The sequence below is a fragment of the Leptodactylus fuscus genome, chromosome 1 (assembly GCF_031893055.1).
Source record: "Leptodactylus fuscus isolate aLepFus1 chromosome 1, aLepFus1.hap2, whole genome shotgun sequence".
Classification (NCBI taxonomy): Eukaryota; Metazoa; Chordata; class Amphibia; order Anura; family Leptodactylidae; genus Leptodactylus; species Leptodactylus fuscus.
This window is the reverse complement of record NC_134265.1, coordinates 294,454,717-294,470,955: the sequence shown is the minus strand read 5'-3', so window position 1 is coordinate 294,470,955 and position 16,239 is coordinate 294,454,717. Positions and strand designations below refer to the sequence as shown.

The window sequence follows — 16,239 nt, the reverse complement described above, 5'->3', positions numbered from 1 at the left end:
TGATTTACAAACCCGGCACAGTTTTTGGAAATTGTAGCCTGTTGGAGGTTTCTCTGTAGGTTTAATAAAAGAAGAAAGTCTGCAGAAGAAACCTCTGTGGACTTTATTTTTTTTAATAAATTTGTTTCTCCCCTGCTTTAGCCTAAAGCTGGGTTGTAGGTCTTTTGCTTCAATGAAAAACTGCACAAGGTGACTGCTACTTAAAAGGAATTCTCAGGACATTACTATTGATAAATCTGATTTTACGAGAGGTCGTCAGTATCAGACTGATTCGAATACATCGCGCAGTACTGCCACCGATCAGGTGTTTAAAAGGGAATGAGCGAGTACCATTCAGGGCCAGGACAGTGTACAGGGCTGTGCCTTTTCTGGAGCATCGAAGACCCTTTAATCAGCTAATTAGTGGGGTTTCAAGGACTTACACCCCCACCAGGCCATGGATAGGGAATCAACTTAGTAGCAAAATAGCGTCCATTTGTGCGAGAAAACTGGGGTAGATGGGATAAATTTAGGAAATATTGCATAAATATTAGATAAGTTGAGCACAGCACTTATCAAAACTGGATCGTATGGTTGAAAATGTCAATTTCTTGCACAAATGAGCTCAAAAGTTACAAGAAATCACATTCTGTACCCTTTTGCCACCAAATTCCTGGTGGGCAGGGCTTCATAAACTGTATTACCGCCAGGGATTTGCTGTACCCTTAAATTTCCTCTGCAATGTTAATATATGAACCTCAGCCTGCGGCGGGATTTAACGAAGCAGCTATTGTGAATGGAAAACTGCTTTACTGCCTTGCAAGAATAGCTCCTGATGTTGACAACTAAAATACCACATTAGGAAAAAGTCTGCCCACAGGATAATAATAGTAACAAGAGCTGTTGGCGGCTGTAATGTGCACCTGACATTCTCAATCACATGGAAATCTAATGGAATCTGTGCAGAAATAACCCCTGGAGGAAGACGTGTTTTGAAGAAACAATCTTTATTTAAATCCTTGCATAGCAATTATCATAAAAACCTTACCCCACAAAAGTAAATTTGTTCTTGTTATTAAACAGACGTTGCTAAACTTCAAAATTGTCTCCGCTCATAACATGGCCTATACACACCAATGGAGGCATTCTCTATAAATACAAGTAAATGGTGGCGGCATAGTAACACAAGTGATTCCTAAATAACAAGTCACATTAATAGAGGTGCCTGGCAGGTGATACAAAAAAAAAAAAAAAAAAAATTAAAAAAAAAAGTTAAAAAAGCAATGTAGCCCATGTTGACAAAGTTAACAGGTGCTGACATACTGAACCAGGAGAACATTTATCCCCATTCCTCTTCAGGTGTCTGGCAGAATAACACTTAGTGATAATATTGTAAAGGCACACACTGGAAGATATGGGCATATATGTATTTGGCGTATACCACATAAGGCTTATTAAAACAGCACCAAACCCATACAGTGCTGTCACACTACACAAGAGAAAGGAAGAAAACAAACAAAAACCTAACAATCTGTATTAAAAAAAAAAAAAAAAAGCGCCACTAGCGTCCCTACAGCAATACATATTGTGAGTTATATATGTGTGTAAAAAGATACATATTGGAGTATAGCTGAGATAACAGATAAATAATGATATATGTGCTTCATACATGGTACACAGTGTTGTTTTCTTGCTTTCTCCCTTAGCCAAGTACTTTCGTACCATCAACATTAATAGAAATTTAGTTCCTGTATCTTGTCAACCGAAGGCAATATAATGCGACACGAATAACTTCTGAAAACCCCAATACTTGGAAGTCTTGTGTCACTGCGGCGCTGACGTTATCAGGGATCTCATGGATTTCCTCAGTTTCAGTCGTGAACAATTCCTGCTGTGATGTTCATTACGGCCTGTCAGGAAATGCTTATTCATGTCTTTTCTTTGTGGTTACATAGCCCTCAGTGTCCTTTCATTTCTATTGAGGCAGTCATACGAAAAATATTACTGAAACCATGCTGGCATCAACTCTCACATTAGTCATGTTTTACGTAAATATGCCGGAAAACCAGCAAGCTAGATATGCGGAGCGTGTCCTTAACTTGGCACGACGTGCCACAAACAGAACATGAAGGGCAGGCATTCAATGAGTGGTACGTCATGTAAGTTGGCAGTGCTGTATCCATACTGAGAGGTAGCTAACCAACGCTTGTGATCTCTATGGTAAAGTACTGTAAACTTGGAGGGCGAGGTTTCTCAGCACGCTCCTGCTGCTTTGACATTAGGGCCATATTAAGCCCTAAACATAAAAGGCCCTTCAAGTCTGCTCCAGGTTAGGAAAGGGTGGACAGGTTTTAGTTAGCCATGTGGCTAGTGCCGCTATACACTGAGGTTATGTGGAAGCTGACGTCTTCCAGAATTCATGCTTAGTCTACTGGGGGGGGCAAATTCAGTGACATCACTGAAATGTTATGGCAACACATACCCTCTATAGTCTGACGTGTGATGAAATGTAGCACTCCATCCATACCAAGACTCCTAATACATCTCTGTCATACAACATGATCCATCCAGTTAGCTTTGGTTTTCATTCTTCTGATATCCGCAGCTGTTTTAGGATGAGGGAGACACCGGGCTTGCGCAATAAACAGCATTCCCTGAATGATAAACACTTGAACTTGTCATTTTCACCTCCATTAATCTTCTACTACATACCAATCGCATGTTCTTCTTGCCTACACTGAATATATATACACTATCTATTAACTGGAGTCATCGACCTTGCTGCTGACCTTGTAATGTGAAGGTCACCGCTCTCCAGGACAAATCTACCATTCATGAACGTCATTCTTTCAGAGTGCATTGTCTTATGGGATCGCATACCTCATGGCCTTGTGTGTAAGTGTAGCGGGCCACGCTGAAGCTATCTGAATAATAATAATGGGTATCGTGAAGTAAATAAGAGAAAGAACTTCGCATTGTATTGGTTAACCCCGGTCAACATGTTCCCAGCAGAAATCTGAGGGTGTGCAAACAAAGAAGCATAGAACGGGTGTAGCGCATCTTACAGTATGTTCTGCGCCAAGTACGTCTGCAGGCATCCCCGCTTGTCTCACTTGTGTGAATCCTCAGGACATTTATACCGCCCGATGTCCAATGTGAATTATTTGTAGTCGTTACAATGGTACACATAGAAGCAAGCTGTAATTTTACACTCTTGAAGCAATATAGCTTGACAGCCTTTTGCAATTGACAAACATACTGTGGGTGTCTGTGACATAAAACATTGCACGCTATCGTCCTACACCGCTGTCTCCTCAGACATAAGGCACAAACAAGCAGAATAAACAAGAGATTCTTTCAGAGGGCAGAAGAGTGAGTGATACTTATGTGCAGAAATACATAAGGTTTATCATCCCTGCTATCCTATGCTCTGCTTACATATATAGTTAATATGCAGTTTAACATGTCTTTATCAGGTTAGCTGAAGGCGTGTCGGACTTGTTACATGATGTGAGACTGCTGCCAGGTGACAGCTGTAGCTCCCAATGGCTTCCTCTTATGGCTGCTACAGAAAGTTCCCACATATCCAATCTACAGGTCATCGCTCTCCACCAGCGCAGGCTGCAGGTGCACTGGGTTTGCTTCTGGCATGAAAGCAGCTTTGATGTCCAGGCCTTGGTCAGAAAGTGCTGCGTATCGACTGGCGGATGGACGTACTTTCCTCGTCTTGGGAGTATGTGATTGTTGCCACTGAGCTGTAGAGACAAATCCAACTGGTGAGTTACGGTAAGTTCTACTGTAGAAAGTCCACTGTTAGAGATTTACATTTTTCATAGCCTCAAATTTATAAAGTTAGGCTAAGGTCCCACGTTGCGGAAACTCAGATTTTTTTTGTTGTTGCAGATTTTGCTGTGGTTTCTTGAGCCAAAGCCAAGAATGGCTACAAATGGAAAGGGAAATACAGTATATAGGAAGCTCTTATATTTCTACCTTTTGCTCAATCCACTCCTGGCTTTGGCTCAAAAAAACGCAAAAAAATCTTCAACAAAAAAAGCTGCGTTTCAGTAAAGTGGGGCCTTAGCCTTACAGTGTTCTAAGACCCCTGTGGCTGGGTATTTTAAGCCTATGACATGGCTACAAACCTACGTTTTTATATACAGGTAGGGGGTCAGGCATTTTAGGACAAGTACATTGTTTTTGGTTGAACCAGCTTAATACTAGATTGTATAATACAGTAGACTCCCTATAATCAGTACGGTATGTTCACACATCAGTGATTCCCTGATGTAGTAGAGGCTTTATGGTAGAAACGACTGGATTTATTCTACAGAAATGCCTCATATATGTTCACACTCAATGAGGTTAATCCACGTGGCCTATTTCATTGGCTTTTTTTTTTTTTTTTTTAATCTACAAGAATAAGCATGGAATTTTTTTTTTTTAGTCTTGTGGACAAAAATCTATATGTAAATAGTTTACAAAAACACCACTCAGTTCCATTAGAGTTGGGATGTAACTACTGCCCGGCTTCCTTGGTAAAGTCCCCCAAATGGTGGGACTTTATTAAGACTGGCATTTCCTACGTCAGTCTTAATTCCTTTCCTTGCTGTGACCCAGATGTGTCTGAATTATGAAGAGACTTGGACCTCTTCATAAATCTGGCACATGCACCAAAAATGAAATCTGCCAGTCAAAGAGTGGCGTAGATTTCAGGTATAACTTGTCTGGTGTGAGTTGTAGTAAATCTTTAAGATCAACGCATCTCTGCCCTGGCCTGCCGCAATCTCCCAGGTACTTTCACTTTTGTAAAAGGTGCCGAGCAGGTCGGAAAAGTAGCACATTTTTAGCACCAATAACCACAGGGGACTTTGACACCGGCTAATTGGCAAACTTTTTTCAGTAATTCCACACAGACACACACACACATTATGTCTAAATAAGAAGGATTATATTGTGGAAAATAAACTTCATTAGCAAAGAGGATATGACATAAAACTTACTGTGTACATCAAGCCGTGCAGTACAGGATACAATGCCAGCCTCATTCTTTGCTGATACGGTGTACCATCCGGCATCCTCTTTAGTGGTACCTTGAATTAGTAGGCAGAGATATCCATAGTGATCTTGATGCATGCTGGGAAAACAAAAATGTCAATGACTTTATGATAAATAGTGATTTCGCTGAAAATTCTGCATTCATGGAGCCAAATGAATAAATGACCTTAGTGGGTCCACCTTAGGAACCATGTAAATGTACAGAGAGTTTCACCCTAAATTCTCAGGACCTCCCCTGTTTACTTATTTGAAAGTTTAAAGATGGCTGTAAAAAACTAATAAAATGGTCTATATGTCATAGCTAATTTTCCATATGTAGGGTTACCTATTTTCATAGATCCCTCTTCAACTTGAGTCTATGAGGGATCCGTGAAATGTCTAGAAATCAGCAATGTCTTATTATTATGGGCCATTCACACAGTCCATCATAAAAAAGGCATTGAATAGCCCTAAAACTGTCATTCTTTGAAAATGGCTGTGTAACGGCAGTAGGAAAACAGCCATTTTTCACGTTCATGTGAATAAGGCCTTATACCTCACATTGCTTGGCAGAACTGGAGGTGAGGGGTAGGAGGACACTGGCCAAGACCTCCAACCACATCTCTTTCTTTGTCCTAAAGCAAACTGTGAACATGTAAGCTGTATCGGGCCACACTGCAGTTGGAGGATGAGAAGTTCTGAACTATAGCTATACCAATTGGAAAGATTACATTTTTAGTAGCAGAATATTACAGTAATTCTAACAACCTGACTCGGTCTGTACTGTACGTCAGAGAATCATTTTCTTTCTTCCAGAATATCTGTGGTGGGGGCGATCCAGAGACTCTGCACTCTAGTCTCACTGGGTATCCTTCAGCTACACCTGTGTTTTGAAGCTTTTCCAAGAACACTGGTGGTTTATGGGCATCCCGTGCTGTTGGAGGGCACAAAAATACACCATTATTAACAGATACATATTTGTATAAAAGGTGCATTGAGCAATAATAACAAATAACAATGCTTTGAGCAATTTATTGCATTGAGCAATAAAACCTACTTGATGTATTTTGTCACTGAATTGCAAAAATACACACATTTGGAAAAATAAAGCGTTATATTATCCTTACTAATATTATAAATAGTTTGGATGTTTGTTCCTCAATCACGCTAAAACGGCTGGACTTTTTTTTTCTGAAATTTCACCCACCGCTACATATTGGCCAGGAAGGATACATAGGCTACTTTAAAAGTGGGTCACTCACCCCAAATCACCACCGCACCCGTCCAAATTTGTCCCCAGCTCTGTTCTCGGCCCTGCCATGACGTCAGCACAGTAACTTACACGACACTCCAATTGGTCCATGCCAGTGTGTGGGCGGTATAGAGAGCCAGCACCGCGGCCCCATAGGCTTGCGGTGCGATGTGGGTGTGGCCTGCGTCCGCGCACAGTCTGCATAAGATGGCGGCTGCTGACATGTGGCGACCGCCGCTGACAAGCCGGCCGGCCTCACATTTACTCATGCCGGCGCAGCAAGCAGCAGCGTCGGCACACTCTGGAGCTGAGGGCGCCTGCCCGTATGTGATGAGCGGCGCAGAAGAAGGCGGCCGCACGCACATCTCCTCTGGCCGGCGTATGAATCAGCAGAGCCGGCAGCCCTAAGCCGGGCAGCCGCACGTACCCAGCTACTCTGCGGACGGAAGCACACACAACACTCCGCACACATGCCGGCTAATGTGTTGGCCACACACCTCCAAAGCTTTGGCATGGTAAGTGTAGACGGAGCTGGGGGGGGAGGCGGGGGGGCGGAGACGGAGCTGGGGGGGGGGAGGCGGGGGGGCGGAGACGCAGCTGGGGGGGGGAGGGTGTCGGAGAAGGAGCTGGGGGGTCGGAGAAGAAGCTGGGGGGGTTGGTGAAGGAGCTGGGGGGGTTTGGTGAAGGAGCTGGGGGGGTTGGTGAAGGAGCTGGGGGAGGGGGGTTGGTGAAGGAGCTGGGGGAGGGGGGTTGGTGAAGGAGCTGGGGGGGTGGAGAAGGAGCTGGGGGGGTTTGGAGAAGGAGCTGGGGGGTTTGGAGAAGGAGCTGGGGGGGTTGGAGAAGGAGCTGGGGGGGGTTGGAGAAGGAGCTGGGGGGGTTGGAGAAGGAGCTGGGGGGTTGGAGAAGGAGCTGGGGCGGTTGGAGATGGAGCTGGGGATGGGGGGTTGGAGAGGGAGCTGGCCGAGTCCACAGGAGTTGGGTAAGAGGGGGGCTGGGGGGGCCAGCAGCCGGGGGTCCCGCTGGTGTGGGAGGGTCCCACGCCGGGCACAAGGAAAGGGGCGTGGGGGACCACGGCCTGCGCTGCAGGTGGTTCGCGCAAAGGTCAAGGGAACGCGGACGAAGTCGCGGGTATAGCTAGTAATTTATATAGATGTACCAAAGCTTAACCCCGCATTCACATGACAGTTTTACATGTGAAACTCGGTCCATGTGTGTCCCAGATTTACTGGCCTGAACATCATGCGAGGAGATGAACTCATACCAGTATAGTTATCTATGATGTTAGGAGTCGCTGCCTCCCATGGACATACTGTCTCATAGTGAATATAATACAGGGCAGTATGGCACTTGGAGGCAGGGACTCTTAGTATCATAGATAACAATACTGTTAGCAGTCCCTCTCCTGGCATCATGTTCAGGCTTATATAAATCCGGCACACACATGGACTGAGTTTCATGGATGAAACTTGCTCGTGTGCTTGCGGGCTAACTTGACACTTTACAAGTTGCAACAAACTTTAAATTGACATTTCTACATTTAAATGAATTTTCCTAAGAGCATAGAGCAAGAAAAGACCATGACGTAAATGTTTGTACTTATCAGGCAACAGACATGGTGACAATGCTGGCTATATTAAACACCTGCTCTCTTGTGGCATGAGCAGAATAGAAAATACATAGGCTGTCAATCTATAAAGGACTCACCTGCGCTATTTAGACATCCAGAATATATATGTTAATAGAATGGCTGCCTATGTGTGCTTTCACTGGCACACCGCTTGCAGTTGCGCTCGGTATTCCGTTCGGGGGTGTCCTCATGCGGAGTACCCGAATGGAATACATACGCTGATGTGAACAAGGCCTTACACCTTTGTTGTCTGCAGGATTTCTACAAGTCTGTATGAGGATCATTCAGGACTGCTATATTACTTATTTACTTTTATCATGCATTTCTAGGTTTAGCGTTTCTTTAAGTGGTAGCATAATCCACTGAAGTGTACTGCAAAACTCTCATGGAGCAAAAGGGTTAATTCATCTCTGAAAGATTCAACACATTGGAAATGCTAAACCATACAAAGAAACCTTCTAAACACAAATGGACAGGCTGCCAAGGACTACTACAAACAGATGACAAGTAGACAGAGTGCAATACTTTCCAGCTTGTGTATAGCCTTTACTTAGCCAAAAAAGGTCTTGCGGTGCTGCTCTGCACGAGGAGCGCGCTACACAGAGGTCTGTCTTCCTAGGTCCGGCTGCATTTTTCATGTAACTTTGAGTCGTAAACCAAATGCACTAAAATAGCTGTGAATTCTAAGGTGTATGCCAAAGAAACTAAAGGGGACTCCCCAATCTCCTTATATTGGCCTAGAAGATATAAAACAGCTCCGCTCCAGGCCTCAATCACTATGGTTACAAGGTGAACACATGGATAGTGAGTCTAATGGAAACCTGCCTTTCGCAGAATGACACTGTATGTGTGAATTTATTCCTTCAACGGTCCTGACTAATGAGGCCGTCTCTACTTCTGAAACAAGTATGCACATAATAGCTTTTACCTACGATAGTACAAAAACATACGCTGTAAATTGGTGAAAATTAGACAGAAAACAGCAATGTCTCTGGCAAACTGCAAGCAGTTTTATACCCGGTGCCAAAAATAATATGCCAAGCTATGGCAGATTTACTGACCGTTACATCACTACCTAACGCCACCAGGGACCATCCTGCAAGGTCTAACACTTGGAGAATTACTTACCGGCAACTATGAGCTCCAAGCTGAATGAGTTCTGGCCAGCACGGTTAGAAGCCACACAAGTGTATATCCCTGCATCTCTTGTGGTCACTGGCTCAATGATCAGGGAGTGCACGCCATTCTCACGCACCAACATTTTGTGAGAGTTGTCTGGACGGACGGGCCTGCCATTCAATTGCCAGCTTAGGTCAGGAGTTGGGAGTCCACTCACCTGCGTTTTACATAGAATATGTATAATATTACTAAAGGAACATTGATCCATGAAAAGTTCATGTACAAAGTCTAAAAGAATATATAGCTATACTATGTAAGTAATATACTGCAATAACAAAGTAGCGAGTAGCATTAAAGGGGTATTCCCACCTCACATACTCAGCAGTCTTCACTCTTGTAAAATCTTCTTTCTTCCTGGTTTCTTGCATCATTTGGTGGGCGGGGTTTCACAGGCAACCTGCCGTTTAGCTCCGCCCCCAAATTCGCATGTAGCTCCGCCCACCCACATTGGACTATGAAGTACAGGCAGCAGCAACTCCATTCTGTGTTACATACAGAGACTGCCTGTCTCTGCCATAATGAACACAATTGAATTAGCTAGCCTGATAACTGGGAGAACAGAAGAAATGAAAGCAGCTCCTCTATCTGAGTGCAGGAAGCTAGGTCACATGGTGTAGACACAGGAATAGCTAGATACACAGGCTCACTCCCTGCACTTAGCCCCTCCTCCCTCCCCCCTGAGAGCAGCAGATACATCATTTGACTCAGGAGCAGCTAGGTCAGGGCTGTGGCCACAAAAAATTGAATAAAGTAAGATAGTGGCCAAACAAAGCAGTTTTGCTGAAGCAGTGTATTTAGGAAAAGTCTTACATCTACATTAACCAGCAGTATAGATAGGATCCTTGTGATGGGACAACCCCTTTAACTATTCAACACGAATGGTTCACGCTTGTGTCAGTTCTTTTCAGGTCAAGTTTCCTTTCATTGATGGGTAGAACAGTGAAGCATGCTGTGCTACTCCATTAAAACTAGCAGAAACTTCAGGCACCCATTATATGTCAATGGAATCCGCCTGTATCTATTACATAACCTACCATAAAGACGCTGTCATACCTCTGTGTAAACATAGCCATCGAGGGAGTCCAGTAATAGTGCCATGTAGGGTCAGAAACATATCTTTATGGCCACAAACTGATGCACATAATAGGGAGTGGGACTGAAATTCAACATCATGTGTCAGGAGAGTCGGTAGGCCCCATACACAAAATGTAGTCAGCCAATCGGCCTTTGCTGACAATTCATGAGCCAAATTTTACCTCAATGCTGTTTATTTATCATGCAAAATTCAACAAATTGTAAAAGTGACAATAATATTACTACCATGGCTATATCGCTGCAGGCTCTTATATTGTATATGAAGCCTCGTATACATTCACTATAAATATACAGCAATATGGTTTATTTTTGTAGTTACTCTGAACGTCTCAGGACAGACAGGTATCATAAACATCCCACACGACATGAGATGTCATTGGCTGGGTGAAGCGTGAGCTCAGCAACTGATCGTTGCCATGTGTTAGAGTTAACCGCAGAGCTGTCATTCATCAGCCCGTATCACCAGATGTACATGAAGTGCACCAGCATGTGCCTGCCGGAGGGGAGCCATTGCGTACTGTTGTATATGGAAGGATTTCTAATGGGAACTACCACTTGGAATCTCATTATCAATCCCACGCTGAGCTTAATATATACCGTAGTAAAGATGAGGGAGTATATTCAGGGCCATATACATAAATAGATAAAAGACCAATTCTTCTTACATAACCTCCATTCACTCCAGTAATGTCATATGGCTAATCTGATAATATTGTAGTTCACCGTGTTTGTAGCCTGATATGCTTTTGGTCAATTGCAAAAATGAGAAATAAATTCAGAGGACTGACAAAAATAAAGTTTTGGGGTTGTTCCTTCTTGAATTTAGAGGCCGATTCCCTCTTATGTAGGATAAATCTGAGCCAGATCCACTTTTACGTGACTACACATTGCAGCTCTTCTATACTTTCTTTAGAAATGTCCGTACTGTCCGGCTTCTGGCAATGCTTACCAAAGATGAAATGTAGCTCAGAAATAACTATACGGATTTAAGCTGCTTTAAGTGACAAAAGGCAACACCAGCTAATTTGTCTTTCAGCACAGTCTAGATCTATTACCTGATCGGTGGCTATGAGTATCATAAGCTTTTCTCAAGTTTCCTTTCCCATGGGAAGGTTTCGAGAGGCAGGAAGAGATGTGGAACAATTCTCCCTTTGAAGCATTACCTCACTACACATGTGCCAATAATCTCTAAATTGCATTCCCCTGATGCTTAACTTTCTAAAGTCCTCCTACGTAGTATGAACTGCTTTGAACCATCTCATGACATTATTTGCAATTGGTAGTGGTTTAGCGTGCAGACAAGCAATGGTCACCTATTGTGCGCAGTACAGTTGTGTAAACATATGAGGTCACACTGCCTGATAGTGAACTGAGATAGAAGGGAAATTCTGTATATAATAAGCGCATAGAAAGAGGTATAATAATGACTGATACTGGAATACATACATGTCCAACTGAAGGTTACAATAAAAAGAAATCTATGTTCACATGTTACAGAGGATCAGAGGTCAGCCAACAAATAGACTGATTGAAGGAAATCTGCTAACCCTTCTATGTAACATGGCTACAGAGGGAGGGGGCTGTGGAATTGCTCAATGCAAAGTACCCCAAACGTACAGCGCAGGAATGGCACCCACAGTCATGTAAGCGATTATTTACAGTGATCCTATTGTAAAAGTATGACCAAAGGTACAGGTACACGCTGTCTTCTGCCCCTACCTCCTTGGGAGTCTATAAACTGCAGATTCACTTTCTTTAAAGCCTGGCCTCTCCCCATACAAAATATCACGCTCAAACTACATTATAAGCCAACACAATGTGAGTACACAAAGTCATGTGGGACTGGCTATGTATCACTCATTTATTTGTAGATTGTACTTTATAAGGCACCAGATCCATTACAGTCCCTCTTACTAAGGATCTGTCATGTACGTGTTTGGTTCTGCAATATAACAGCAGTTGCAATGGACTTTTCCTACTTCATTACCTTACAATCCATCCTACAAAGCTTTCCTTCTTGAACAATAAGATCTCCAGGGGCTTGCAAGAAATGAGGACGGAAAAATCTCTCTTGGATGGGTTCATTTTCATCACCGCTATCTCTTGACCGAGAACGGGGTCTAAAAGGAATGAAAAAAAAACATTAAAATGGCTTCCTTCCACAGAAATGTGAATTTACAATGCAAGTAACAAGACAGTGATGCCATTCGCCAAAAATGTCAAGTGGCCAAAAGTCTCTGAGTATGCACAAAAATATTCCAGGATATTGTTTCAAAGTCTTGTGGTAAGACCCCGTATAAATAATTGGTGATGCATACCACGTGCAGTGTATACACATCTTGTCTGAGTAATGTTTGGGTTTTTAACGTAATGGAAATATATGATCGTAAACAGTAAAAGAATATTCTAATGTTTTTGCCAAGAATCTTCTCATCTCTCCTTGTTACAAGTCAGTACACATACAAGTTTAGTCCCTACCTAGACTCTAGAACCTAGTCAGATTCATTGTAACTATCCCCTAACCTGTCTGTTAGTAAATACATGCATCTCTCGAAATAATTCTGGAACATCTTGTCATTGTACTGTTCATTCTGGAAATCAATACATGAAATTCATCTGTTATTTCTTCTTGAAATAAAGTGACAATTGGGTGTTACCATTCCTCTGTTCCCACTGGAAATTCATAAATGACAAATTGACAATTTGGGAGGGTGTTTATACACACTATGGGGTATTCATCAAGCTATGTATACCAGGTTTCTGGCAACGATGGATGATAACATGGTACATCTTTGATGCAAGGCCCTTTCTTGTGCCAAAGATGTGACACATCCCCCATTTTGTTCCTTGCTCACGTTTTCTGGCATGAGTTCTATGACAGTTTCTGACTTTGTGTAGATTTCTATTCTGGCCCATGTGTATTCATCTGATTTATTAGGGGGCTGGATTCTCTTGATAATTCACATACCTCCCAACTTTTGAAGAACCGAAAGAGGGACAAAATGTGTGGCGCGCGTAGCGCGCCGCGGCAAATTTAGCCCCACCCACTTTTGTGTGGACTCCGCCCACTCGTTAATTTTTCATGTGCCCGCACACAGTATAATCCTCCTGCAGTCACCCGTAAATTATATGTCCCCCCTCTATCTCTCCTCCAGTTTCATATACACCCTTCATCTGCCCCCAGTTTCATGTCCCTCTTCCATCTCTGCCCCCAGATTCATGTCCCTCCATCTCTGCCCCCAGATTCATGTCCCCTCCATCTCTGCCCCCAGATTCATGTCTCACATCTCTGCCCCCAGATTCATGTCCCTCCATCTCTGCCCCCAGATTCATGTCCCTCCATCTCTGTCCCCAGATTCATGTCCCTCCATCTCTGCCCCCAGATTCATGTCCCCCATCTCTGCCCCCAGATTCATGTCCCCTCCATCTCTGCCCCCAGATTCATGTCCTCTCCATCTCTGCCCCCAGATTCATGTCCCCACATCTCTGCCCCCAGATTCATGTCCCACATCTCTGCCCCCAGATTCCTGTCCCTCCATCTCTGCCCCCAGATTCATGTCCACTCCATCTCTGCCCCCAGATTCATGTCCTCTCCATCTCTGCCCCCAGATTCATGTCCCCTCCATCTCTGCCCCCAGATTCCTGTCCCTCCATCTCTGCCCCCAGATTCATGTCCCCCATCTCTGCCCCCAGATTCATGTCCCTCCATCTCTGCCCCCAGATTCATGTCCTCTCCATCTCTGCCCCCAGATTCATGTCCCTCCATCTCTGCCCCCAGATTCATGTCCCTCCATCTCTGCCCCCAAATTCATGTCCTCTCCATCTCTGCCCCCAGATTCATGTCCCCCTTCTCTGCCCCCAGATTCATGTCCCCCATCTCTGCCCTCAGATTCATGTCCTCTCCATCTCTGCCCCCAGATTCATGTCCCCCATCTCTGCCCCAATGTCATGCCGTCCTCTCCTTCATCTGCCCCCAGATTCACGTTCCACCTCCACATTAAACTTACCTTCTCCTCCGCTCCCTCGCCGCCTCTCTCGCGTCTACAAGCCAGGAGCCGGCGGCAGCAGCGAAGCGAGGAGCTGACACAGGTCAGCTCCTCGCTTCAGCCGCATGTGTCAGCGACAGAGAGAGACGCAGCGGCGAAGCGAGCACGCGAGCAGCTTCAGCCGCGTGTGTCAGGGAGAGAGGCGGGCAGAGGGGAAGCGAGGAGCTGACCTGTGTCAGCTCCTTCCTTCAGCCGCATGTGTGTTCAACTCAGATCTGCGTCCTCTGGACGCAGATCTGAGTTGAAATCGGGACATACCTCCCTCCAACCGGGACCGCGGGACATGTCACCCAAATCGGGACTGTCCCACGGAAATCGGGACGGTTGGGAGGTATGAATTCAGGCGTGCACCAGTGGGGGTCTTTATTATGTCAGATATATGAAACGCTAGCTTTAATAAATCTGCCCCTCTGACTTTGTCCAATAGCTGCAGACAGTGTCAGACTGGATACTTGCACACCCTTATTGGGAAGGGGAATATTTACACACAGTTGTAAATTTATTCATACATTTTCAGCACCATGCAGAGTTCTATGGAAACATGTAAAATGGCTAATTTCCAGGATGCAAACTAGACATGTAAGGAGAGCTGTCAGGTCGTTTTTAAGAATGGGTGTATGGATGACAATCTCTCTTTTAAGAAGAGAACATTATTATAATATAAGGGTATCTCATATATAATATAAGGGTATCTAACTTTTTTGCAGCTTCCCTGACACCAAACCAAAGACTGCTTTAGAAATATACAGCATACAGGATGCTGCAAAATGGAGGCTTGATTCTGCTAAAGAAATTGCAGGGCAGCAATATTTCAGAAACGTTCATAGTTCTAAGCTCTACAGTCTGTCAGGGTCATGGATGTGCATGCTATATACAAATAACATATTGCCTATTTTTATGACTTGTGGTAATAAGTTTAGCAGTTTTAGGAGCATTAACATAATATACCTTCTAACATGTGGCTGTGATGTGGGTGTGCGAACACTTCTTCCTCTCTGGTTCACCGCCTGTACCATTAGCCTCCCAGTGCAACTTACTCTACCCTGTAAAAGAAGCACGATGAGTGAGCGACAGATCTATAAAGCAATGGAAGAAATATTTATATATATATTCTAAGGAAAGATGACAAAGTAAAACTTGAGGACTCTCCTATAGGTGCCCATACACCTTCAATAGCTGCCGACTAAAAGCTATTCCTCATAAGTGTTTCATTGGGGAAAGGAAGACACTGCCATACACCTCCAAAGGCAGCTTGTCTCCCAGGGAAACAAAAGATTTGGCTATGATAAAAAAAAATTTTTTTTAATGTAGATTGTGAGCCCCACATAGAGCTCACAATGTACATTTTTTCCCCTATCAGCATGTCTTTGGAATATGAGATGGAAATCCATGCAAACATGGGGAGAACATACAAACTCCTTGCAGATGTTTTTTTGTCCTTGGTGGGATTTGAACACCAGGACTCCAACACTGCAGTGCTAACTACTGAGCCACTGTGTGGCCTTTTTGGCTATGATAAAGTTTAACATGCCTCTTGACTCCTATCCCAACTTCATCGTTGACATCTCTTTTATACTGAACACCTTCTTCACCTTTTTTACAAGTTGGAGAATCTCCTTGCCAGACTCTTCTGAAACACCTTCTGATATATTAGCTGCCACACTGCCTACGTGTGTCCTTTATGGCTTGCTAACAGATAGAGGTGCGCGTTCTGCACGGAGAATGGGCCACATAGGCAGTACTGGATTTATAACTGTTGGCGATTGTGTTGTCGACAGTAAAGAGAAGGTTATTGAATGTAATGTCCTAGACTGACACGTGTGACTCCATTGTACAACTCATCCTAATATAAACACATAAGATCACATCTGGAATAAACAGCAGGCGCAGCCGTCTGACTCAGTAAACATACAGTCAGTCATACTGTATACACATCTAATATATGGTTTACTGGCCACTATCTACCATTGTATAGAAACAACAAATGTGTTACTTGCGTGTGATTATTAGGCAAGCAGACCCTGCGT

The 16,239-nt window shown here is 43.9% G+C and overlaps 1 protein-coding gene across 2 annotated transcripts in view; it reads right to left on the bottom strand.

Annotated features, from left to right (window-relative positions):
* Positions 1-977: 977 nt before the first annotated feature.
* Positions 978-16,239, bottom strand: part of PALLD (palladin, cytoskeletal associated protein) — a 247,199-nt gene continuing 231,937 nt past the window's right edge. Inside the window, exons 16-21 of one of the 2 annotated variants that reach the window (XM_075258140.1) lie at positions 15,161-15,255; positions 12,154-12,286; positions 9,021-9,228; positions 5,782-5,947; positions 4,980-5,113; positions 978-3,734 (exon numbers count right to left, since the gene is read on the bottom strand). In XM_075258140.1, the coding sequence (XP_075114241.1) occupies positions 3,571-3,734; positions 4,980-5,113; positions 5,782-5,947; positions 9,021-9,228; positions 12,154-12,286; positions 15,161-15,255 (900 nt within the window). In that variant the 3' untranslated portion in view covers positions 978-3,570. The remainder of the gene's footprint in view (positions 3,735-4,979; positions 5,114-5,781; positions 5,948-9,020; positions 9,229-12,153; positions 12,287-15,160; positions 15,256-16,239) is intronic. The other variant, XM_075258151.1, reaches the window with a different exon arrangement.